Here is a 26,351-nt window from a genome sequence, read left to right as displayed (position 1 = left end):
TTTGCTCCCACCCATGCACATGTGCACACCGGATTACATTAATCTGCAGGAAAACTCAACAACAACAAACAATGAGTGTTTTGTTTATGAGAGGACTGGATGTGCCAAATTGTTTTAAGGATTTCCTCTGGCTCGCTACAGTTGGCGTTTCTAAGTCTGTTTATGCTGTGCCATTTTTTTTAGGCAACAATGTGATGAAAGGTTTCCTTAGTTGGTGCGTTATTCTCTTATGATTGTTTGTATACTCATTTGTCATATTGATCATGTACCAATTTTATATGTCATAATCACTGTTTGTGTATCCTAATGAGAATAATTTCCAAATATTTACAATAATTGTTTGCAGATTTTTCTGGTGCTGTGGTTTATTAGTGGTTCAGATCATGTCCTAAAGATTCTATAGTGTAACTCATTTATTTTATCATGTGTTGTGTTTGACTCAATCAATAGTCGTGTGTGCAAAAGTTGCGTTTGTTTTGAATAAACTGGGTGTATCAGAGCACAATTATACAATTTTGTTTTACAAAAGATGTTGAGATTTGATAATGTTGTTTATTCTACTGGCCACACAACTCTGTTATGGAAAAAGTTTTCCGTGAACTTTGCGAAGGACAGCACTGCCCTTTCATGGCATGCGAGTTCTGGCGTTTGGTTCGCACCGTTAAAAGCCTTTGTGGATTTAGTGTTGTGGGTGAGAGAATGACCTTCGCTCTCTGTTGCCAGCGCTGTCTTCAGTGTTTTCTTTCAAAGATCGTTGCAGACTCCAAGGTCTGTGGGGATCATCATTCCTTGAGAGTTTCACTGGCGATCCTCCTGTAATCCTTCACAACCATAAAATCTGCTGCTAATATGTGGTCTTCCCTTTGCTGATTAGAAACCACAAATATGTTGTGTTCTCCATGTGTTTGTGTGTTTCCATCCACACATGCATCTCCTGTGTGAATCTGAAAATCCTTTTCACTCTGTCTTTCATTTCAGTTCCATACTGACTGTACAGGGTTGCATTTTCATAACAGTGCACATGCATGTCTTCTCACTGTGTGACCTTGCAAGCCTTGGTAACTGTACATAGTAGGAGTTTCACTGAAAGGGGAAAATCTTGTCAGAGTTTCTTTAAAGCAGCCCTTTGATTATCATAGATCCGCCCAGTGGTTATCCAGTTACCAGCCTCTTTTCAGCTATTGGCTGGAAGGAGCTAATTATGCAAGGTAGTGAATCCCTGTGGGGGAGGTGGGGCCAAAACTGAAAGAACTCCTTTGGCAGGCAGAATAGAGCTTTTATTGAGGATATTTCTAAGCTGACCATCAGGGACCAAATCGCTGGATTGTTCAAAAAAAAAAAAAAAAAAAGAAAACATCTCAGCTGAATCACGCTGCTCCCCCTCTTTCATTTCTTCCCTCGTTTCATTTCAGTGAGACGGAGTGTAGCTCATGCAGTACCCAGCAGCAAGCAGAATGCAAGGAATCTACAGTATTCCCCTGTCTCACACAAGAAGCCCAGTTCACTACTAAAGGACAAGTGAGGAGAGAAAGAGGCAGAGCCAGAGAGCAGTCAGGGGAGGATTCAGACTGCTGTGGTTGAGAGGAGGAACGTACGGTCTTGTCCTGTTCTGCTCTGCTCTTGTTGCCTCAGGTGTGTGTGCTCCTCCCTCCCCTCCGCGGTGCCTGCTGTCAGCTCCATCCCTGGGTGGCTGAGGCCATGGTGTTGGTGCTGCGAGCCCTGCTGCCCTGCTTCTGCACCCTGCTCTCCCTGGACCTGCTGCCTGGGGTGGAACCCGCTGTGCCCCTGGAGGACTTCTACCCCTTTGGCCAGGACCAGGGGGACTCCCAGACCATCGCTCAGGACGACGGAGGCTCCAGGCTCGTGGAGATCTCTGTCGCTTTCCCCTTCTTTGGAGACAGGCACACAGGACTCTATGTGAGTACAGAGCAGTGCGTTTTTACTGATGTGTGTGCGGTTATGTCTTCATATGTCAGAGTATATGGGTGTGCATGCACTTGGTAGTTGGCAATTGAAACTGACATAATGTGGATTGTATAAGAGCCTCAGGGAGATTAGATTTGGCACACAGCCAAAGACTACATCGCAGTGCCCTTTGAGAGTTTGTATAAGTTTGTGTGCGCTCACAAGCTCTGCTGTGTAACCTCATTTGTAGAATATCGTGTTTTCCCCCCACGGGTGAAATCACAATACTCCATGACATTCCCTTAACTTTACATCTGCCCTACTCGCACTCTGAGGGTTCGCAAGTGCACCGAGGGAGAGTGAGAGAGAAACTATTAGCAGAAACAGTGGTGAGCCCCGTGCTAATAAGTCTACAATGAACTGTTAGAGGAGATGACAGTTTGTGTTCTTACTGTTGCCGCGGAGCATCTGTGAGCAGTTCTTTTTCAGAGAGAGCGGGGGGAAAATATGCACGCTGGAGAGAGAGAGCAACAGTGCTCATGGGAGGAAGCAGAATGGTTTGACAAGGATTTTCGCGCACCACGCTGAAACACACTTTGATCTGCCTTTGTCATGTATTGGGTTCAGCTCCAGCGCATGGAAAGGCAGAACTCCCTTAAATCAACACCACCTGTTGCGGTTATGCATCCGCGTTCACTCTCCGAATCCCCTCCTCCTCGCTCGCTCTGAGCCCCGCCTGCCTCCTCCCTGTTCACACCATGGACAGGGGAGGCTGAGGAACCATGGCAACAATGGGCAAGGTCAAAGGTCTTCTTTCTAATATAAGCATCTGCGCCAACGGGGTGAGGTCAGTCTCCCAATGAAGACATTTTTAAAACTCTTTTGCATGCACACGCAGTGCATAGACAGTGACACTGTATTTTTAAGCGCAGTGTTTGAGGGTTGTGTCATTCTGAAGAGTTAAAAACTCACAAGTCTGGAGCCTTTGTTTATCACAATTGCTGTTTTGCAATGAATTCCAGCGCATCACTTTTCCTGTAATAACACTGATACACAATAGTCAAATCAGACAAGATTAGACAAGTTGCTGGTTGCTCGGCTTGTTGATCATAGACTCAATTATCATCTGACGGAGATAAAAATCTGAGCACTGCACATTCTGAAATGTGCTGTGTTAGTTGTGATGTGATATCCTGTAGCTCACTCTGCATCTCATTGGGCTGCAACTCTGCAGTCACGCAAGGCATAACACATTGTGACAGGCACTTGAAATTACAGTCACGCTCATTTTGAATTCCTCACCTGAATCCATTAAACATCTGCTGTAAGGCGCGCACATGGCCACATGGTGATCTCTGCACCAGAGAGTTGCTTTGAACAGTTAATATTTCAGTGAGCGCTAAGAGGCTAAATTTCTATGAATATTTTCTTCCAGGAGTTTGTTCCATGCCTCTGGGCGACCGCCACATGGAAGCTGTAGAACCAAACTGATTTTAGGTGGATTGCTTGTGCTGCCTTGCTTTATTGTCATAACTGATTCTGTGTAGCAGTACAGACACCTTTAAACCCTTCACAGCAGATCCAGTTAAACCCTCAACTATCAGCCTTTGTCCTTTCCCTGTGTTATTTTTAGCAGTTGTGATCAACAAATGCAGCAATAAATTTAAAGCCTGCCACAGACTCTTGGTCCCAGGGGTCTCTAGTGCCCCCTCGAATCCCCTTACAAACATGGTTCCCCCTGACTTGAACCTCCAGTCCCACTTCTGCCTCCTGGTAACCAGGCTGTCCCACTGTTATGGTTTGTGTCTGGGAGTTTTCACACGTTGCTGGGATCTCTACTCCTCCTCCTCCTCCTCCTCCAGGTCCCCCCCCTTCCCTCCTCCCACGCCTCAGATAACATGGCAAAGGTCTTCCCCCTGGAACTGTCCAGCTGCTTTATCTGAGAAATGACCAATCACTTTAACAGAACACAGATGTATCTGCAAAGCGTCTTAGGGGCTTCCAAACAATGCAGTTCACGGATTAACTACTCTTACGGATGGCCGGTGTGAAGAACATGAAGGAGGATGTCCAAGGTCAGCGAGGAAAGAACGCAAGTTTAAAAGCAGATGTGAGAATAGATGGTTATGATCAAAAGCTTTTATTGTAGATACAGATACACTCATGGACAGTGGAAACACTCAAGCTTTCTAGGGCTTGTTGTTTATGTTTATATGGTCATTTGAAATTGGAAAGGACTACATTTAAACATAATTCAAACACATTTTGAAAGAATCCTGCTTAGATCGTGCTACAGTGTAACTGCACTCTTTATAGACTGCACATCTGCTAGTGCTCATCTGCTCCTCTGAAGAGCTTCAACACTTGTGCAGTTTCATTCACTCACTTTCACTCACCACCATGTATGGCCCAAAGATGTGTGCATGAGGTTTTATCCTTTGTGCTCTGCATGAGTTCTTTTTACGTGCATGTGTGAGATGAAAGATGTGACTGAGTGATGTTGGAAACAGTTCATCAACCATGGTCATAATATATCAGCACATACTTTAAAAAGTATATGATGCTCTTTAAAGGAACCCTTTGGGAAGTACACTTATTCACTTCCTCATATCTGTCCATTAAATAAGACGCTACAGGCAGGAGATGGTTCGCTTAGATGAGTGTAAACACTGGAAGCTTGTTTATGTAAAAACAACAAGCTGTGGTTGGAGAGTTATGGACCAGGCTATCTCTTGGCCGGGCACAGTGACTTCCTTCCAGTCTCCACTGGTTGCCTGTTAAGCTCACAGTGACGACAGGATTCCAGGAAGTCACCGCAACCAGCCAAGAAATAGTCTGATACATCTTCTCATCTAACTCTCGGCAAGAAAGCAAATATGCGTATTTCCCAAAACATGGAACTATGGTTTCTTTGTACACTCACCAGCCCCCCCTTCCCCCCTTTTCACTTCAAAACTGCCTTAATTCTTTGTGGCATTGATTCAACAAGGTGCTGGAAACATTCTTCAGAGATTCTGGTCCACATTGACTTGATAGCATCACGCAGTTGCTGCAGATTTGTTGGCCGCACATCCACGAAGCGAATCTCCCCTTTCACCACATCCCAAAGGGGCTCTATTAGGTTGAGCTGTGGTGACTGCGGAAACCGTTTGAGTACAGTGACCTCTTTGTCATGTTCAAGAAACCAAAAGTTATTTGAGTTTTGTGGCGCATCATCCTGCCTGAAGTAGCCATTGGACGATGGGTGAGGGAACTTAGCAATGATACTCAGGTTGGCTGTGGTCTTTAAACAATGCTCAGTTGGTACTGAGGGGCCCAAAGTATGCCAAGAAAATATCACCCACACCCTTACACCACCACCAGCGGCCTAAACCATTGATACCAAGCTGGATGGATCCATGCTTTCATGTGGTCCTCTGCTGCTGCAGCCCACCTGCTTCAAGCTTCGATGTGATGTGCGTTCAGAGATGCTCTCCTGCCTACATTGATAGTGGCTATTTGAGTTACTGTTGGCCTTCTATCAACTTGAACCAGTCTGGCCATTCTCCTTTGACCTCTGCCAGCTCACTGGATAGCTACTCTATTTCAGACCATCCTCTGTAAACCCTACAGACGGTTGTGCGTGAAAATCGAAGGAGATCAGCAGTTTCTGAAAAACTCAAACCCACTCGTCTGGCACCAACAGCCACGCCACATTCAAAGTCATTTAAACCACCGTTATTCCCTGTTACGATTCTTGGTTTGATTCTCAACAGATCTTTACCATGTCCGCTTGTGTAAGTGCATGTAGTTTCTGTCACGTGACTGGCTGATGAGATATTTGCATTAACCAGCGGTTGATTAGGCGTACCTAATGAAGTGGCCGGTGAGTTGTTCGCTTATTTGTGCAGCACATCTTTTCATTTTCACCTCACTGCCTTTACAATGAATTTCTTTCTTACCTTTCTTTATTACAGCATTTCCAGTTTCAGGCTTTTCACCAGTAGCTGCGTACGTATACAACACTTTTAACAGGAAGTCGGCTGTTTTAAACTGATCACAAATTCAGTTGGAATTGTCTTAAAATTCAATTTTCACAATGTTAAATTACTTGAAGGAAGTATTTTGAAATTCCTCTGTATTTCTAAACTATATGATTTGCAAATTAAAATGTTTGTTGAATACATTTTCCTTCCTTGTACAAACCATTTAATCAGTGCACTCACATCTTTTTCCATTAAACCTCCACATCGCTACCATAGAAGTTGTGTTAGAGTCCTTTCACACTGTTCCCGACAGAATTTATTGCCTCAATCTGAACTCTTTGGAGATAAAGGTGAACCGGGGCTTAGGAGACAGGCCAAGTGCACAGGCTGTCAGGCTGTAGTCACTTCCTCTGGCCTCGTCAAATAACTGGACAAGCTTGTAACTGTGAAACCTCCGTTTTTGACAAGGAAAACGAATGTTTTCCTGAGTTGATCCACGGGCACCTTTTTCATTCAGGGGTTTGCTTTGGCTTGACTTAAGCCAGATGAAAGTTTATTTTAGTCCATAAATTGCTTGGCTCTGAAGAAAACCACCCAAGCAAAATCCTGGATGTATCCGGCGAAGAATTCCCAAAAAATAGCAAGGGAGTTGTAGAGCGGAGTGGCACCACTGAGAGTGAGAGAAAGAAATATGGGGAGTGAGACGCTTCTTCCAAGGTTGACTGATCGCACCTCTCTCCCCGGTGACTCCGACCTGCTGTCATGTTACAGCATAACACACGGCAGCTCTGAACCCATTCACTCTCTCACATAAGTGTGATGCATGACCAGCCTTCACTGCATCGCTGTGCTAGTTATAGCCTTGTTGAAATCCATGAGAAGAGGAAAAGTATGTGATATGGGGCAAAGAAAAAGGTCTCAAGTTCAGTTTAAATTCCTCAGAGCTCATTGCCATGTCAAAGCGGTGCCCTAAAAAATCTTAACAAGTAAGAAATACACTTGTTTAAACATTTCCAGATGCTGCAAGAGATTGGATTAGGCGATTAAACATATTCCAGTATTGGAGTATAAACTCTATTTAATGTTCAGCATGATTTCCTACACTAATTTTGCTGTTAGATGGTTGACGTCCAGACCGCTGCCACCACAGGTCTCTCATTAGTGGGTATGTGGGTGTGGGAGGTTTGTAATTCATGTACATCCCTCCATTCATCCAGCCCGGTGCCCTCTCTCTTGTTTTTCTCCCAGTATCAGATGGCGCTCTGGCTGACCCCAAGGCCCTGCCCCTGCAGTCGGTCCTCTTTTTCCCCACATCAGCCACGTTCTCACCACATCACGCTGATGCAGAGGGGAAGACTGTGGTCGGGCAATTAACTTAGCCCCCGTGCCGTGCCAAACAAAACTTCCTCTGCTGTTTTTACAGCAAAGTCCTTCAAATTATGGTTTTCATACATGCGGGGAGCAAAGCTTAGCCATCTGACATTGCTTTGTCACTGTCACATGCCACTCGGCTTGAATGCAGAGAGGCAAAGTTCACGCCAGCATTTAGAGGAAACAGGATAGGTTCCATGGTGGGAAGAATCCCCCCTTGTTGATAATATGCAGAAATGATGTATGAATGAATGAAGGCCTTTCATGGGGATTCAACTTTCCTCTCCACTCAGGTTCAGCAGCTTGTTTCAGCCAGTGGCCTGCTCCCACACCACCTCATGTTTGTGATATAAGGACTGCACGCTGCTAAATGCTTGTTATCATTATCATATCTAATCTATTAGAGAAGTCTCTTAGTTAATCTTCTGCTCTCATTTGATTTAATTTTCTGCACAACTCTCTTCCTTGAATAACCTCCACTCTGCTCCAAACATCTCTCATTTACTGCCTGTACACTGGATATCAGTAATATGTACCTTTAATATGTGATTTTTATCACCCAGTTTTGCAGTTCCTCTCAGCTTTAGAGTATTTTAGCATCTTTAAGCGTATTGTTTTGATTTTATGGCTTGATGCATCACTTTTTTGGTTCAGTCTCACCATGTTTATCAGCCTGGTTTCCAGTTGCGATACACAGCCTGTTTAGCACCAAAGGACAGAAATTAGCATTAGCATAGAGTCAGATATTTCTACCTGGAGTTGTTAGAGACCAAGACATTTTCAAGGTGGACAAAAACACGTCTAATGCTAATGCTTCTCTATGCTCTCTGCTGGATGTGTAAATACATATAACATTATATGGTGCGAGCGAATTTTCCTTTTAAATCTGTCTGTTATTTTCTGTGATGAATTTATTGCTTCATCCATAAAATGTCAGAAAGTAAACTTTGCAGTTTTCTTCAAATTGCAAATTTGTCTGAAAAGCATCAGTCCAGAATCCAGAGATGTTCAAGTTGCAATGATATGAAACAAAAAAAAACTGAAAATCCTCACCTTTGAGAATGAAAGTGACCGATCGCCTTATTTCTTCAGCATTTCACCAATCACTGACCTTTTAAAGGTGATCTTGTTGGGCCTTGGTATTTCACCGGGCCTCTGTGCGTAGCTGCAGTGCTGACTGTGCGTTTCTCACAGAGGAGATACTGTATGTGGACCAGGGGAGGATGGGCTCATTTATTTGGTTACCTGGCTTTTGGCGGACATCTGTGGATTTAAAGGCTGTGAACGTCCTTCCTGGTGTGATGACTTTGCAGGTGCGTGAGCAGCAGGAACCTGGTTTTCTCAGCTGCCGTCATTTCACGGAATAAAGGTAGCATCTGTTTGCTACACGAGAAGTGCAAACATCCGTTATGGGAGCGTCCGCTGCCTCATGCTTGCTGTTTGCCCCGTGAGGTCAGACTGCCTCTGTTTATCCACCTCCGCCTCGTCTCCATCACACGTCCACTCTCATCCTCCTCATCCTGCAAACAAGTCACAGCGGCTTATCCGACAATCTGATGGGCAAATTTATCACTTAATCTTATAATCGTATTCAGATGCTCTAACTCCAGCTCTCCTGCTCAGGTTAACAACAATGGCCTGGTATCTTTCCTGAGGGAGGTGTCTCAGTTCACACCCGTGGCTTTTCCGATCGCCGGGGACAGAAGGGTCGTGGCTCCGTTCTGGGCTGATGTGGACAACCGTCGAGCAGGGAGGGTCTTCTACAGAGAGAGCCAGGAGCCCTCCATCCTGAGGAGGGCCTCAGGTGATGTCAGGACATACTTTCCAGAGTTCCCAAACTTCAACGCAACATGGGTCCTCATCTCGACGTGGCTTCAAGTTACTTTCTTTGGAGGCAACTCCCTCACACCGGTATAAAGTCACTCTTAACTGCACAGCTCTGCCACTGCCATGTAGTAACTGCTAAAACACATCTGATTCTCTATGTTTCAAGTAACTTTAGGGAATAGATCAGGGATTCCCAAGCAGGGGTACTTCCGCAGTTTTTGTTTTACGTTTTAATAGTGTATTGTATTTAAAATCAAGTGGAACATGACAGGTGATGTTGGTGAAGAGGTACTTAAGCTCATCTATTAGGGATGAACTACTGGGAACCACTGGCCTAGATAATATCAAAGTCCCAGGAAATAGCCTTGTTTTAGATTGGGATGTAATATGTGGTTAGAAAGCACAGGTAATGGCTTTCATTCTAATGGTTATTGTGAATTTCTTGCTATCTGCTTCAACAACAGGCCCAGAGGAGTCTATTATGTCTCTAGCCTGACTGAGATTTTGTGCTATTAATATGAGGAGTCTGTCAGATGCATGCATTATTACCAAATTTCGTGGAAATCAGGAAATAGTTTAACTGAGCCTGTTCTTCTCTATGCAGGTAAATACTTTCCAAGTGGTGCTTATTACAGACGGAGAGCTTTCCTTCACTATATTCCAGTACAATAACATCACTTGGACCACAGGCATGCATGCCAGCAGTGGAGGAAACCTGGCTGGGCTGGGAGGGATTGCAGCGCAGGTAAGATCACATGGTTATTTGCTGCTTGAATGTGCGGCATGATCTTGCTTCCTGTGAAGATGCAAAGTAGCATTTTCAGGTAATAATTCAGCCATCTATTGTGATGTCTGCCCCCTCGCTACTCTCTTCCCAGGCAGGTTTCAATGCCGGCGATGGCAAGCGCTATTTCAACATCCCCGGCTCCCGCACGGCCGATGTGGTGAACGTTGAGGGAACCACCAACGTGGGCTACCCAGGCAGATGGGTCTTCCGTATAGATGACGCAAATGTGGAAGTGGGTGGCTGCAATAACTCCGGTAAGACCTGCTTCTAAGAGATCAGTGCTTCTTTTCCTGGCTCTCTTTATACTTTTGCTTGTAGGATTCATGTTACATCGATCTCTCTCGACAGCGTCAGTGTGCCCACACTTGCGACCATGTCTGAACGGAGGCCAGTGCATCGATGACTGTATTACAGGCAACCCCTCCTTCACTTGCTCCTGCTTGGCTGGCTTCACCGGCCGACGATGCCAGATCGGTGAGTTACGGTCCACGCCGCTTCCTGCTCTGTTGTGCCGGACACATACACTGCACACTGTGAGTGAATACCTGTCCACCTGAGATCAGCCAGGAAAAACAGTGTCAACTTGTAAAAGAAAAATACTAGGTTTCACTTGACCTGCTAGAGGGACACTCGGATATTTCCGTAATACCCGTATCAGCTTCATGCCAGCCTGTTGCTTTCTCCTTGGATGTTACCTGACTAGCTGACTCTGACCAGATGTTTTCTTCTAATTAAAACACTCACACTGCCTCCTTTGTATTTCTCTCTGTGTCTGTAGATGTCGATGAGTGCGCCTCATATCCGTGCCAGAACGGAGGAACTTGCGAAGACCAGATTAATAGTTTCATCTGTCAGTGTCCTCTTGGATACACTGGGGTTCAGTGTGAAACAGGTACAAAGGATGCTTTGCCTCAAAGCTGGTGTACACCGTAGTTAATTCAGTTTTTTATTTCTTATTTTTTATTTCTAGTATTTTGCTGTATAACCGAAAGTCCACACTTCTCCTCTTACCTTCTGCATGCTGAAATGGGCTGAAGACCAGGAAAAACCCTGATTAATTAAAGTATTTGTGTGCCTCATTAAGCACTTTCCACACAAGAGAGTATTTCAGAATATCTTGGTTCAGCCTCTCTGGAGCTTCTGTGCCTATTCCCACCGTCCAGCCTGTGGAGATGTATCAAACCTCTTCTAATACCTTTCACAGCCAGCAGCACATACTTGCAGAGTGAGGGGAGCAGTGTGGCGGATATATTAATCAGCTGAGTAAATATTCCATGAGCGTGTCTCTTTGTCCCTGTGTGTGTGTTTGCGTGTGTTACAGACATTGACGAGTGCAACGACAGACCGTGCCTCAACAACGCGACATGCGTACAAGGCGCTGGCGGTTTCACCTGTGTGTGTGAACTGGGTTACACTGGTGTCCTGTGTGAGACAGGTGAGCAGAGTTTTTCACACTCCAGGGGAAAGTAGGCATCTCCCTCCAGAGGAAATATTTTCTGCAGCTTTCTGCATCGAACTCGGTCACTTTGGCAGATGTTTTTGCCCAAAGAGTTTCCCCGTCTACCTACACAAATGGGTCCAGGTTGAGGTTATGGTTGAATTCATTTGCAAACAACTCTTCTTTTTTTGTCTTTGGTCACACAATGCAGCAATGAACCACAGTGAGGAAGTTCACTGAAGTCAGGTCGGTTTCCTTTACTGATCTCGCTCCTCCTGTGATTGATTGTTGATGAAACTTGAACCCACTGGGGAATTCAATTATCAGGCTCTGCACAGTTCATGAATCCTTGTATCTACATGAGACGGGATTACTTTTAATACCAGACACCTGGTCAATGAAACTCGATGCTTTCAGAAGGGAAGTTCAGTGCTCTTAATCCGGCTCAGTGTCTTCGACTGCAACCTCTCGCTTTTCCATACGAAAACTGAAAAATCTGAGCGTGACACTGAATCACCAGCAGATAAACGTCTCTTTTCTGTCGATCCTCCAGACATAGACGAATGTGAGTCGCAGCCGTGTCTGAATGGAGGAGAGTGTGTCGATCAGGTGGCCAACTTCACCTGTGTTTGTCCTGCTGCCTTCACTGGAGCGCTCTGTGAGACAGGTGACTTGAACTCAACTTGAAAAGCTTGTTTTATAAAATAGGATCTTGTTGACATAGCCTGTAAGTCCTGCTTTTGCTTTATAATATTTAACAGGGTCATAAATCTCGACATCTGTAAAGAAAAATCGGACCCTGAATACAGAGAGGGTCTCACGTTTGTAAGCTGTGGTAGCAGACACTGGAGTATAGCTCTATATGTAGAGCACACCTCATCACCTCACCTGTCAATAATACCTGGTCGGTTTGGTTTGTCATGTAGTTAAGACGCTACAACATCACTAAATCTTCTTTCTGCACTCAAAATTAATTCAATTATTCATTCTGATCTTTTAGATCTTTTAAATATCTACATGTAGAAGAATCGCTGAGGTCATGCCTCCTTTCCAATGATGTTAAGATTACAGTTAAAACAGATGAAATACACACAAAAATAATAAAAACATTTTCGGTGGCAAAAGAGCTAAAATTCCCAACAAGGTCACAGAATCTGAGTGGCACAGTTTTCCAGAGTTAGTTAGTTTGAATGAGGACTGCAGCATATGCACATGTCTTATGTCTGTTTGTCCATCGGCCTAGCTGCATATCAGTCTATTACAATAAGTGTGGTTTGAAGGGTCAGGTCAGGTGCAAACTAAATCTGATTTGTTTTTTGTCCATTAACATAAATACTTGACATACACCAACATTTTTAATAGAAATCTCTTGAATTTAGTTATTAAAGAATTGCTGAATAATATAACTGTCAGTTCTCTTCAGTATGTACAGTAATGTTGACATTATTATTATAACAAACACATCTTTAGTATTCCTGTGCTGCAGTTTGTTGTTACCTGTCGGCCAACATGCACCACCAATACCAATATATTTGTGCTAATACTGGTGAATTATAATCAGTCAGGCTGTTATTATTACACATTTCTCATATATTTGTCATACTCTGTATCCCATCTGTCTCACTTACCTCTAGTTAGTGGTATCTAACCATGCAGATAGTTTTGGAGTAATTTTATTTGCCCTCATCTGGAGATATCTGCGTGTGAGATTTCTGCTTCCACCCCAATAGAACCGAGGTGAATAGAATTTAAAACAACTATCTGCATTGCTAAACACCACCGGAGGTAAATGAGGAAATATTTTTTGCTGGTGTGAATCAAACCCTTTCAAGCACGTTCCTGTCTTCCTCTGTCAGAGCTGGTGGTGCTTCAGGTCAATTCAACTGACGCAGAAAACCAAACAGGTAAGAGCAAGTACAGCTCCAGCTGCAGCTTTGCCAAATATTTTCACCTGCAGTTTGATCCTCACATCTCAGCCTGTCATGCTTTTTACATATGCAGCCTCATGCAAAGAGGAAGACTGCAGGGAGAACCAGATCTGTGAATACACCAGCTCGGGAATCTCCAACTGCACATGTGCTCCAGGCTTCTATGGTGACAAATGTGAAGGTATTGGACACTTGGCCCCGGCTGACGCTCACTGCAGGCAGCTGGGCAGGTAGAGAGCAGACCGGGGTATTTAAAGAGGAGCTCCGCTATCCCACAGGAATTTGGAGCTCTGCCCTGGAAGAGGCTGCTGTGATGATGGATTATTGTAATTATCAAAACTGACACGGCCTCGCCCAGTTTACTACGGGAACCAGTCGCTTGATGTTGAGAATAATTGTTTTATAGCACATTTTATTAGTTTACCAACAAGAGGAAGTGCTTTGTCTAGACTTGAAAAGGCCTCTTTATGAGTCAAAGCTGGTCTTTGGTATTCAGGTCATTTCTTCAGACAGAGCTGTTGAAATATGCATGCTTCCACACTGCTACTTGCTCCTCTGGAAGTTGGCCATTGCACCACGCTATAGTTTCAAGCACAGCTGCTGCTTGCATAACGGCAATTTGAACACAAATATCTTAAACTCTATCATCCCCAGCTAATGCTTCATAACTTTTTTCCATAAATGCATATTAAGTCATTTTTATTGTGTTTGATGTCACTATCATAATTGTTTTAGGAAATAACTATTTAGCAATTTAAAGCTAATTCAGGCTCCAATGAGAGGTTCGTGTCACCCTCTGATAGCAGTTGTTGCAGTTTTTTTTTTCTTTTTTTCCCACCAAAGCTCTTTAATAGTTTTTGAGCTATTGCAAATGCATGCTACCTCTCACCCTTGAGCTGAAATAACTATCAGTGCTTATATAGGCTCTCTTAAATCTCCCAAATACTTTCCTGCCTGGCTCACTTGGAAGGCACAGTGGAAAAAGGAGCATGATCCTCCAAGGAAGAGAAAGTAGCGGGACTCAGAAGTGCCTAATCAGGCTCTCAGATCAAAGGGCCCGGGCCGCACAGGTGGCCAATGAAAGTGTCTCTTGCAAATTAACAATCCATTAATTGCCCTCAGGGCCATACATTTTGGCCACAAAATATGCTCCATATCATCAGAAAAATGATACCCTCCACCGAGCTCCCGGGACTTCAAAGCGGAGCCACTTAGCCGTGATACGGCCGCGTCCTTTGATCCACTGCTGCAATTAGGAAGGAGAGGAAAATAAAAACATTCTTACAATTTGTACAGAGCGGATGTGCAGCGTGCTGACTGGTAATCCTCTGGTCCTGTGAACTTTGTCGGAAAAGAGAAATGACAGCGAATCAATACATAGTTTACAGTATGGCAGATGAAAGATGCTCAACATATGGTACACATGTTGACCATTTGTACCTTCTGCCTATGTTTACACTCAGGCCAAGACTGAAAACTTAACATAATGTAACGACATGCTTTCAAGTATGTGGAGCAAACTTTCCAGCTTTGAGCCTCTCCGTCTCACACACACATGCACTTTCTCTCCTCCTGTGTCTGCAGAGGAATGTCTTTGCCAGAATGGGGGTGTCTGTGTGGACAGCAATGGGACTTGTGAATGCCCTTCAGGCTACACAGGACTCTACTGTCAGTTTGGTAGGTATGATGCGTACATCCCATCAGGTATCTCATTAGAGCTTTGATGAATATGAAAAAAAGGGTCTCACAAATGTCTCAAGCCAGCGATTTCTCCAAACTTTGTGAACATGTCTTTCACAATCCCTTCCTCTCAGAAGTAACTCAGACGCCGTGCAGTAACAGCAGGCCGTGCCCTGATGGAGGCCCCTGTTTGGAGTATGGAGGGACCTACCTGTGTACATGTCAGACCAGTGGAGCAGAGCTCGATCATAAGGACTTCTACCCCTATGGTAAGAGCCTCAGGCACCAACCCAGCAGCGTGGCACTTTGCAGCTATGTGTCATTGCGTGCACAGCTGGTTACTATAGAAACAAACACATTTTGAAACACACTGGTTTTGACAAGTGTCACTTTCTGTTTCAAAGGGAACGGTCACATTTTCACATTTACGACGTGGAGCGACATTTCAAAATGATTTATGCTGCCAATGAACGCTCCGAGGAGATCTCGTGTTTGATCCAATCATAAAATGACAAATAATTTGTGTTTTTTAAAGGTTGGGCCGAGTCCACATGCTTGAGTAAAATTAAAGAGGTTTACCGTTTCCCAGTGCAATGGAACGCAGTCAAGTATCGGTGTGTGTTTTTCAGTACAGCCCCGATCAGTCTGCGACTCCTCTCCGTGTCTGAATGGGGGCTACTGCTACGAGCGGGATGGAGGCTACACCTGCGAATGCAAATACGGATACTTGGGGAAGCACTGTGAAAAAGGTAGCATAACTGATAAAGAAGAATAAAGAGTAAATGAAGAATACCTGAATTTACGCTTTCATCACAACATCCCTCAGACTTGTGGGTTGTTGCTCAAATGCAGCTTTAAATGCACCAGGAAGCATGCCATGACTCGTAATGCTGCTTGAAACATAAAAATGCTGAAAGGCTTAAGATAATTTGTACTTGACTGAGTTATGAGCTATTTTCCTGAATTATGACTTGAATTTCAATGTACTGGAACAGATTTATTTTGCATGATTAAAAGCTGGAGCGGTCTCTACTTCAAAGATTCCCTTCTCCCTGTCTCTTTCCAGTTAGACTCAATACCTGTGCTTCTGGTCCCTGCCGCAATGGAGGCTCCTGTAAGGAAGAGGCAGGGAGCTACAGATGTGTGTGTCCTTACAGATTCACTGGAAAACACTGCGAAGTGGGTGAGTTCCGCTTTCAGGTAATATTCAAAACCTTTTTATACTCAGCGCACAAACTGTTTTCTTCTAAATGTGTGTGAGAGCATTAGACTTCATGTGTAGAAATGCACGGTAAGCAATCTAATTCGTGATCTAATGCAATCTTTGAATGCTCTGATATAAATATTTGGATGAGTCATATTTATGCAAAACTAAATGAGCAGAAAACAGAGATTCCCTTTGTATCTCAGAATAATAAATAAATTACAACCAATCTTTGTAAAGTTGTTGTTACATCTATATTTTTTACCCATTGGTAACATTTTAATGTTTTATCATTAAAACACTTAAATCCTGGGCTTCATCTCTGCACAGCAGCTAAGTAATTCTTATTGATTATTATTGCCGTTGATAATTCTTCTGTGTATGTTTTCTTGCAGGGAAGCCAGACCCCTGTGCCTCCAGCCCCTGCCTCAACGGAGGGACATGTTTTCACTACATAGGAAAGTACAAATGTGAATGCACTGAGGCCTTCAGCGGCAGGCACTGTGAAATAAGCTTGGTACAAACCTCCACAGGTAGGCAGAATGTCCGAGTCTCGCTCCGATGCTGAAGTTTGTACGATGTTGACTTGAATAGATTAACAGCCAGGGGATATCCTGAGCTGTGAAGTGCAGAGATACTGGCTCTCCATCTGAAGATAATCTTAGCAGTGTTGCTGCACTGGAGGCTCCACATTCACAGATATAGAACGACTGCATAAGCTATATAAAGTCAGACCTGATTAGACCCGATGAATCATGTCTACACACTCTGACAGCATGCTGGAGGTAATTTTAGGAGGACAAAAACAGAGAGCCTGGATGGAAAACACCTCTGTTGCCATTAGTCTGTCCTGGATGAGCTTCTTTAGGCCACAGTGTTTGTTATCTTATGTTACTATGCAGCCATGCTGACGTCATCCGTGTGTTTGCATTCAGAGCTGGGCTGCGGACCACCTCCACAAGTGAAGCACGCTGAGGTCCAGTTCTCCTCGACAACACCGGGCTCCATGGCTGTGTATATATGCCACTCAGGCTTCCTGTCTGTGCCCAGAGCCACGCAGAGCATCTGTGGCATTCAGGGGGCCTGGAGCCAGCCACCCATTTGTGAGGGTCTGTAGCATATACTAACACTTGGACACACAAAAACATTTTGTCTTTTAATAATCCCTGAGAAGTGCCAAAAAAATAAGACTCAAGTTCTAACAGTTTATACTCTAAAATGCTTTAGGCTGATTTCTTGTTTCCCATCATCACAGAGATCAATGAATGCCTATCACAGCCTTGTCTTAATGGCGGTACATGTCGGAACCAGGTCGGATCCTACCACTGTGAGTGTGATAACGGCTTCAGTGGAAAGCGCTGTCAGACAGGTAAAGCCTGATCCAAGTCTTTTAGCATTAAATACAGAAATTCGGTGCACTCATATGTAATTGCTGTGTATGTGCGTGTTTCATCTCCTCCCTGAAGACATAAAGGGATGCCTGTCGGAACCCTGCAAACACGGAGGGACATGTGAGGACCAGCCTGGCTCCTACTTGTGTCATTGTCCACAAGGCTTCAAAGGGCAGAACTGTGAAATAGGTACAGTGTTCATTCAGTCTGTTGCATTACTTTTAAATCTTGTGCATTTCAACAGGACAGCAATCAAATTCCACCATAAACATGTGTTTGCAGAGCAGGACAGTTGTGAGTCCAACCCCTGTCTAAATGGAGGTGTGTGTCGGGGTTACAGACGGAATTATTTGTGCGTATGCAAAGACGGTTTCTTTGGGGACCAGTGCCAGATGTGTGAGTGACTTTGTGCTGCCTCACCACTCTGTTTTATTGATGTTAAAAGCTAATTCACACAACTTATGCTCAATTGTGACATGAACCATTTCGTACTAATTGTTTGTCTTTGTCACCCCCAAGTGGAGAACCCATGTGTACTGCAGCCTTGTGGGAACCGTGGCCACTGCAGGAGTGACCGCAGAGGCAACTACAACTGTGTTTGCAAAACAGGACACACGGGCAAAGACTGTGAGAAAGGTCAGTAAGACTCACACCAACTGCATCAGTGTCACCCCATATCCCTCTGTACTGGAGAGACAACTCTGTAATTATTTAATGTATGGATTAGACATGTAAGGTTACCACTGTTCCCAGACCTGTTGCCTCCCTCTGGTCTCCATGTGCTGCGGGTGGAGGAGAACGAGGTGGAGCTGCGCTGGGATGAGCCGGAGCCCTCACACAGCCTGATCAGCGGCTTCATGGTCACTTATGGTCCTCTGGGCCGTAGCAATCGCAAATCAGACCTCCTAGACAGGCAGAAGTCCACCCACGTCATGCGAGGCCTGGTGCCCGGCCTGCTGTACAACATCTCCACCTTCTCCATCAAACGCAACACCAACAGCAACGACTTCAGCCAGCCCGCCACAGCACTAATACGCACCAGTGAGCACACTCTGTAATGCTGTAGTAATGAGAGAAAGCTCCTGGAAAGCGTTTCTCTGTGTATTCACATTAGTTTGAATCCATGTGTGCATGCTTGCATGATTTTTTCTGTGTAATCACGTGTGTTTCTGTGCCAGGACCTCGGCGGGTGGAGCAGCTGCAGGTGGTCAATGTGTCCTCCTCTCAGGTGTGGCTGAGCTGGCTGGTCCAGGCAGCTCGTCATGCAGCTGTCAGCAGGGTGCATGTGTCTCTGTTGCCTTCAGGCGGGAGTGAGGCTCGCACTGTCGTACTCAACACGACTACCACCGAGCATACCTTCAGGTCAGGTTCTGCTCGTTTTGGCACATTAAAAAAAACGAAAAACCCAGCATTTCAATTTATTGTGCAAACCTGCATCATCCTATCTGACCACTGAAGGGTGCTGTTGAAGTGCTGCACTTTGAATGGCTTTTGGTAATACACCTTTCAATCACTAGAGGACACTATTCCATCATTGTTTCCAGGCTCTCAACACAGTTAAAAGGATCATGCTTTTTTGCTGTAATGCAATGTTTTTGTGCGCCTCTCTCTGTTTTCCAGTTCATTACTCCCCAGTCAGATGTACACAGTGGATGTGTTGACTCAAAGTGGAATCAGAGCAGATGAGTTACCCTCCACCAGCCACTCAGCTGGGCCGCTGCAATTCTGGACAAGTAGGTCACATTTCATCTGTCAAGTATGCATCAAAATTAATAGGATGATAATAACATGACTGCTGGCTGCCTGATTAGAAGCTCGTGTGTTAGGATTCCCGTTTCATCTTTTCTCATTTAAAACTTTCATCCCTGCCTGTTATCACAGAATGGATGTATTAGATGTAAAGGATTAACTTTGTTGTTGCATTTCACTTATTGTTGAAACTCAGTCAGTGTGGTTGTTTATGTCTTTTCTTTAGCTTCATCTCCTATAAAAATACATAAAAAAACATCACATTCAGTAAAGGCTCAATACCACCAAACTTAAATGTAGCCGTAAGCACATTTAAAGGAAGCTCATTGGTGTATTTATTAACTATAAACATAATACAAATCGTATATAATGAGGGTGTTAACTGCTAATAAATGTTCTATAATCTACTATAAGCCATTGATAATAAGAATAAAGCAGTTTCAAGCATGTTATGAAGGACAGGCACCATCAACAATATGTCACCTGATTAAACACACAAGTCTGTTTGTGCTCAGTTAAAATCTGGCATTAGAAACATTAAAGGTTACCATCAAGAGACGGTTTTATGTTTAAATTGTTAATCTTATATCTGCTGTCATGGATTTTGACCCATATGTTGACGTACGTGTTTTCCTCTAGTTTTCTCTTTCCTCTGTATGGTATGTAATGGAAGTAGATACTACCTTTGTGTATGTGACACATAAAAATGTCCATTCATTCATGCATTAATTAATTAATTTGTCAACAACTAAAGAAAGCAAAGAGAATATTGATCACGCTGTGCGACACTCTGACCATCGACATGTGTTTTCCCCTCAGGGCCTCTCCCCCCACAGAACCTCTCCCTGTCACATGTGACCACTAACTCTGCGCTGATCACCTGGAGCCGCCACCCGAGAAACGTCCCCGACGGCTTTGTGGTCAACGTGACCCGAGGGTTGAATACCAGGAGTCGCTTCCTGCCCAATGGGAAATTAGGATCATATACCCTGCGTGAACTGACGCCTGGACAGCACTACTATGTGGCTCTCACGTCCGTCAAAAACACGGGGCAGGAGCAGATCCACAGCATACCTCAGCACCTAGCCTTCACTACCCGTGAGCGAATGCTTCCAAAGAACTTCAGCTTCTGCCTTTTGTGTTGAAACTGTTGATGCCGTGTGCAGCTGCTGAGCTAAAGTGGACGCTGAGCGAGTTTTTAGGACACAACATAAACACTTTGCTCACGTTTAACAGTTTCAAAATCAAAATTCATTTGATTACAAATAAGTGAATTTCAGAACTAATTCTGTACACATTTCCTTTGACCCAGTGCCAATGGAGGCAAGATCAGGGAGAAGAGAGAGGCCAACTGGACAGGGGACTCAGGTCGGACGCACATCTCCCCCATTTCAGCCTCAGGTCCTGGGGGGCACAGCAGAAACCGAGAACTCAGAGGAACTGACCAGGTACATGCAGAGTGTTGGTGATAATTAAGCAGTCATGAAAAGACATTTCCATCTTTCCAGCTAGCATTGTGTTGTTGTTGTTGCAGATACACAGAGCTTGTTGACAGACGGGGAAGGATAACAGCCAAGTTCACTAACCTGCCTCGGAAAGCCATTCGACATCGCACTAGTAAGTTCGAGCGGGAGCAGCAGTGGTAACAACTATAACACTCTTTAACAATTCTTCTAAAACACTGAATGTGTTATAAACAGTGTTTGATACAAAATGTAACGCTGTCATGTTCACATGTGACACAACTACCCCATAAAGTGATTCACTCCGCTTCTACAGCCAGATTTTATTCAGCAAGACACTCCTGCAAATCCCTGACATCTATCAAACTAACACGCTTCACCAGCATATTGAAACCGCTCTGATTTGCTCAGGATGTCCAAACAATGACAGAGTAATGTTATTAGCTTATCATAATGCAGATGGAATAACTTAGGCCATGATCCTATAACCATATGGTCCTAACCAAGGCCTGTCTGGATGAAATATAGCTTGTCCTCGAACGTAAACTGGACACACTCGCGTTATCTGACACATGCTGTTCGTTTTATCTAGCAGATTGTGATCATTTTTTGTCATGAATGTTACTTTATTTAAGTGAATGCATCCCAGAGCAGGCTTGTATGTAGCCTATAGCCTAAACAAAAAAGCACTATTACAGATGTTATGTTGAGCTCTAGAGAATAAGCATCTTTTCCAGGATTGCTCAGCCCATTTTAATGATGTTACGCTTATGTTGTCATAATATGACTTTGGCCATTTTTCCAAACTAGTATGGAGTATAAAATGTTGTGTGTCATTGTTCCAGGCTGAGGAATGTACACAAAACCTTTTAACATGTCTCAGATAGGATGACATCTCCATTTAGCCGGAGTCACCCTGCAGCCTGTCATTCATTTTGTCTTTTTACGCTGATTTGTGACAGGAAATGTTTTGCCTTGCAGAACCAGACGCACCAATTAGATTAGAAAAGATGGAAGAAACAACAAACAAAATCAGCCTCGCGCTAGAGATTCAAGAAGAAGGTTTAAAAGCGAAGCCTGGTGAGTGTTTCGCTGTTTTCTCCAATAGGTGGCACATCTGCCCCTGTAACTGATCCCAGCTGATACTTGAGATAAACGACCTGTTGGAAAGTGACTGTTATCAGTGTTTGGATGTGTAATTTGTCATTGATGTCATGTGTGTTTTCTAAGCGCTGTGATTGAATTGTCAGTGAGGATGCTAACCTTGAAAAACAAAGATGAGTTCAACAGTCAAGAAAACAATTTTGGAAAAAAAAAAATCTGAAGTGGCGTAAGAGCGAGAGGCTATCAACACATGGTATCAGCTGTAAATAATGTGGAGTAGTGGGTCTGAAACCTGAGACCCGTACTCGCTCCGTACGGTGGGTGTTGATGGCAGCTGTTGTCTCTTAGAGCTGCCACAGGACTGCCGCAGTCTGCACTGCCAGAACGGAGGAACATGTGTGAGCGGAGGCGACTCCTTCATCTGCGACTGCGCACCGAGCTTCAAGGGCAGACAGTGTGAACTGTGTAAGTTTATGTGCTTCCTCTCAACACACACACACACACACACACACACACACACACACACACACACACGCGGTGTGCGTTCAGTGCAAGTATATAGTAGAGGATAGACAGGATAGTCACTCATTCTGTTAGTGTTTCAGGACATTAAAGAGAATTTTAAACATATCTTTAGGGAGACTGATTTTGGTCTGATCAGTGAATTCAGTAACCAGGGGTCTTGAGCCCGTCTGGCATTAGGTGCGAGGCAGGGTCCACCCGTCTTTTAAATCAGTTAAATGGTGTCTTGTCTTAATGGGTTTAAGAGGCAGCAGCTGTGCTAGCAGATCTGTGAGGTTGTACTTAGGCACAGTGGTACTTATGCTTATGCAAAAGTCAGCATGCTAACATGCACTCATCGGCAATGCTAACATGCTGATATATGCAAGTATAATGTTTACCATGTTCACATATCATATGCTAATATATGCTAATTAGTACTAAACTTAAAGTACAGCAGAGGGTGATGGGGATGACGTTAGTTTTGGAGTATTTGCTCAAACAGTTTGACCCATTCCATCCAGAGAAGGATATGAATATCTGGACCATAAATTCAAGGCAATCCATGGTGGACCAACCGAAAAACCATTATTGCCATCCTTAGTGCCACAGCACTAGCATGGCTAAAAGCTCCTTTCCAAACTGGAGGAGTCTGTCCTCAGTATTTTACCAGCAGCTCAATCATAAGAGGGAAATGTAAGTGGCTCAGATTTACCCCTGTCACCTCAGAAGGTCCCAGGTTTCTGTGTTAGTTCACGTGTTCTCCCTGAGTCTAAAAAAGTGCATGATATAATGCTATTTTCAGTGAAAACAAAACAACCTTTTTCAGTTTTTTTTCTTTCTGGAAGGCATTTAATTGAGTTTCAGTGCTCATGTCCACTTCTGGTGCAAGATGTCTGCTCAGCAGCTGTCTGAATGTCACGAGTGTCAGTGCAGGATTTACAGTCCTGTCTGTGTTCCCAGGGGTTGTAATTCTGCTTTCTCTCAATATAACTGCTGCATCTCACGGTGTGAACTTACAGTAGAATCTATGTTAGATTTGCATTTCATCATGTAAACTGACAGAGCACTCAGCTATGTTTAGAGCTCTGCTTCTTTAAAAGCAGGAAACACACTCCGCTGACAGCTGACCCCTCTGACATATACTATGAATGGCTTTGTTAACTTCAAGGCTTACAGGCATGAATGTACGACATGAACACAGTGTCAGCGAAGGCACAAAGCACCATATTATTTGTGCTGCACCACTTTGCAGTGTTTCTTTTGAATGTTCTGGGGGGTTATGAGGCAGCAGCTTATTATCTGTGGACAATATCCATCTTTGTTCTGATTGGACTCTATCTTTGATGCGTACGCTGTCGGTCCTGTGTCTCATTGGTAAATCTACAGCCTGATTTTTAAGGCCACTTTTCATTTTGTCTAAAATAGCTCAAAAGAACATGAAATTAGTAATTCCTGAGACACGTTTCTTCAGAATAACACCCAGATTTGCAGACATTAGGTAACAATGATAACTAAACATTTTCATGTATTATTAATGAAGGGTTTCTTCGTTCATAAGATCCCTCAAAACTCCAAATTCCCAAATCTATAGATGGCTGCCACACTCCCATTACTTTTTAGTCAGGTGTGACTCAAGCTTCTAACTTGTATTGAATGTATCTGTGACAGATTATAAATGGGAAACTTCCAGCTGCTTGGAGGAAAAGTCTTTTGGCCATTACTACTGCTACTTTATATGGATGACAGCCAGCAGGAATGCATTATCTACAGAGTCCAGGGCCGTACTGAAGTTAATGATCATGGAAACACGTGTTTACATTTATCAAAGTAGCTGATTTTATGCGACCAATATTAAAACATACATACAGTCCCAACGTAGGAGCATGAATAAAATGCAATTTCCTATTGAACAGGAATGTATTTATATAGATAATTATTCAGCACATCACTATCTCCTTCTTTATGAGAAGCTGCTTGAATCATATTTTCTTCAATTCAGAAGTCATCAGGACATCCAGAACCTCCTGTAAAACTACTTTACTCTTCAGTGATGTATCTGTTGCAAGAACCAATTTCCAACAAGGAATTTAGATAATGTCACACAGTGGGAGACATCACAGTTCTTTTGCAAACTGAAGAAAATGTGCGTTATTTCTGTGTGCTTTGATACTGATTAGCATGATGAACTTTATCATCATATGAAAACATAAGTCATTAACCAAGGGGGGTGACCTGAGACCTGAGATTCTGCACACACATCTTAAAGCTGAAGAAGCTGATCAGTTTGCAATAATGAGCATTTTGAATCAGCAGACTTGTACTGGATGTGCTGGCTGAGATATAAATGGATGAGTCAATAAATTAAAAAGTCATAGCAGACATCTACAAAGAATTATGCACAATCTGACAGTGTGAACTGTCTAAAATATCACGTTTATCACACTAGGTACACGTAGGAAATATGTTCTGTGACATGCACTGAAACATACAGTGAAGCACAGTAAATGAACATCAGCTTGAATTCACTAATTATTAGACATTGATGAAGCAGCGTATGAGGAGACACTGGACATACACTCGCCCCTCTTGAGTCCTTTTCTTCACCTAAACATCCAGCGTCGGATTGTTTAAACATTCCTTTCCTAAAACCATCCATCAGCCAGAGAGCAGGGCCCAGCTCCATCCCACATGACTCCTAAACCATCCAGCAGACTTTCCTTCGCTCGCAGCTCTTCAAACATTCATACCTCATGTTGTGTGACCGCTGTTTGCAGTGTGCCAGCGAGTGCCGCACCCCTGCACCCGCCTCTACTCTGAAACCAAGAGTGTGCCCGTCTGGGAGGGTGGAGTGTGCCACTACCTGTAAGTCATCATCAGGCGCGGGCCTCCTGTTCCGGCCTTGCATGCTTCCACTCATCGTGACATATGTGATGTTTAAGCAAAGATGAAGATTATTTGTTACGAATGGATTAAATCCATGAGTGTGTTTTGGTCTTCGCAGGTACAAACGGACATATAAAGTACAGCAGGATGTTTGTTATCGAGAGATTTGTGAACCGGTGCTTCCCAAGAAAAGTCAGAGTAAGTTGGAAAAAAGATGTTTGAACAGTGTTGATATTTTTAGCAAACAAAGCCATGAAGTTCTTCTCACACGCTGATTTTAACTTTCTTAACAGTCAGAAGAACAAACAGACAACAATAAAGGTTTGTTTTCCTTAACACAATCAATACAATGATATTTCTTATTTTGAAATGTTTCCTCTAATCATATATATGCTCTGCTACTGTTGTGGATCACAAGATTTTCAGCAGTTCTCCTAAAAATTAGTCTTTTCTTCTTTCCTTCCAGAGCACTCGGGTACTGACGAAAGGCCTGTCATCACTGTCATGTGAAAAACTTAACTTCAATTCTGTTGTTTATAATCTACTTGAAGTAACTGATTCTGGTCATGTTTGTGCTGAGGAGCCCTGTCAGGACCCACTGTAACATTTTAGAAACAGATTTTCATCCATCTGAAAAATGAGGTTGTATGTTTTCATTCCTGAGAGCTGTGCGTGACGCTCGGCGCTTCGCGAAAGGACTTCCATCAGTCAAATGAAAAATGGCCCAAATCATTTGTCATTTGTGACGTTTGATGACTGATTTTTCGTACAGATCGCATACGTATGCAATATTAATGTTAAGCAGTCCACTGTACTGCGTCAGACACCTTATATACCTCATTTCCATGTCCGTGCTGACACATTCTGAGAGGTTTTTATTATTTGTGATTCAGCTGCAGGTTTGTCCCTCAGGGAAATAACTGTAGAGTCCCAATCTTTTCCTTATACCAGCCCCGTGAATTCCTTATAAAGACGATGGGAAATATATGTTTTCTCCACACCCCATAAATTCATCTCTTCCTCTGACAATGATGCACAGTATTTTCTGTGTATTAATATGTTTCTCTGTGTCTTAGCAGGCATCACTGCTCGCTATTCTGTAAATAGTGTTTATAGGCCATTTTGTAGGTGAATATTTTAATAATAAAAATG

General features: G+C 43.6%; 1 protein-coding gene across 3 annotated transcripts; it reads left to right on the top strand.

Annotated features, from left to right (window-relative positions):
* Positions 1–1,533: 1,533 nt before the first annotated feature.
* Positions 1,534–26,351, top strand: sned1 (sushi, nidogen and EGF-like domains 1). 3 transcript variants are annotated; one of them, XM_041935247.1, is made up of 32 exons: positions 1,534–1,917; positions 8,865–9,152; positions 9,673–9,813; positions 9,947–10,109; positions 10,204–10,329; positions 10,634–10,747; positions 11,177–11,290; positions 11,847–11,960; positions 13,150–13,197; positions 13,295–13,402; positions 14,806–14,898; positions 15,039–15,170; positions 15,531–15,650; positions 15,968–16,084; positions 16,501–16,638; positions 17,041–17,214; positions 17,361–17,474; positions 17,572–17,685; positions 17,779–17,892; positions 18,016–18,132; positions 18,250–18,537; positions 18,675–18,858; positions 19,117–19,229; positions 20,065–20,343; positions 20,558–20,693; positions 20,780–20,862; positions 21,690–21,788; positions 22,161–22,277; positions 25,091–25,178; positions 25,318–25,397; positions 25,493–25,520; positions 25,666–26,351. In XM_041935247.1, exons 1-31 carry the CDS (start codon positions 1,699–1,701, stop codon positions 25,516–25,518), a joined length of 4,161 nt encoding a protein of 1,386 aa, XP_041791181.1. In that variant the 5' UTR covers positions 1,534–1,698; the 3' UTR covers positions 25,519–25,520; positions 25,666–26,351. The 3 variants fall into 3 exon arrangements, 2 of the variants coding, with proteins under 2 accessions (XP_041791181.1, XP_041791180.1); XM_041935246.1 differs by having other exon boundaries at positions 15,036–15,170; XR_006006795.1 differs by lacking the exon at positions 25,666–26,351 and having other exon boundaries at positions 15,036–15,170; positions 22,161–22,275.

Source organism: Chelmon rostratus, chromosome 4, assembly GCF_017976325.1.
Source record: "Chelmon rostratus isolate fCheRos1 chromosome 4, fCheRos1.pri, whole genome shotgun sequence".
NCBI classification, from domain to species: domain Eukaryota; kingdom Metazoa; phylum Chordata; class Actinopteri; order Chaetodontiformes; family Chaetodontidae; genus Chelmon; species Chelmon rostratus.
Note: the sequence above shows the minus strand (reverse complement) of the source record. Positions and strands in the feature narration are given on the sequence as shown.

Bases quoted from the DNA above. Each gene is read 5' to 3' on its own strand.
- sned1 (XM_041935246.1), top strand. From the start codon at position 1,699: ATGGTGTTGGTGCTGCGAGCCCTGCTGCCCTGCTTCTGCACCCTGCTC. The intron at 16,085-16,500 runs GTGAGTTCCGCT...GTTTTCTTGCAG, and splicing joins TGGAAAACACTGCGAAGTGG to GGAAGCCAGACCCCTGTGCC. The intron at 25,398-25,492 runs GTAAGTTGGAAA...CTTTCTTAACAG, and splicing joins GCTTCCCAAGAAAAGTCAGA to TCAGAAGAACAAACAGACAA.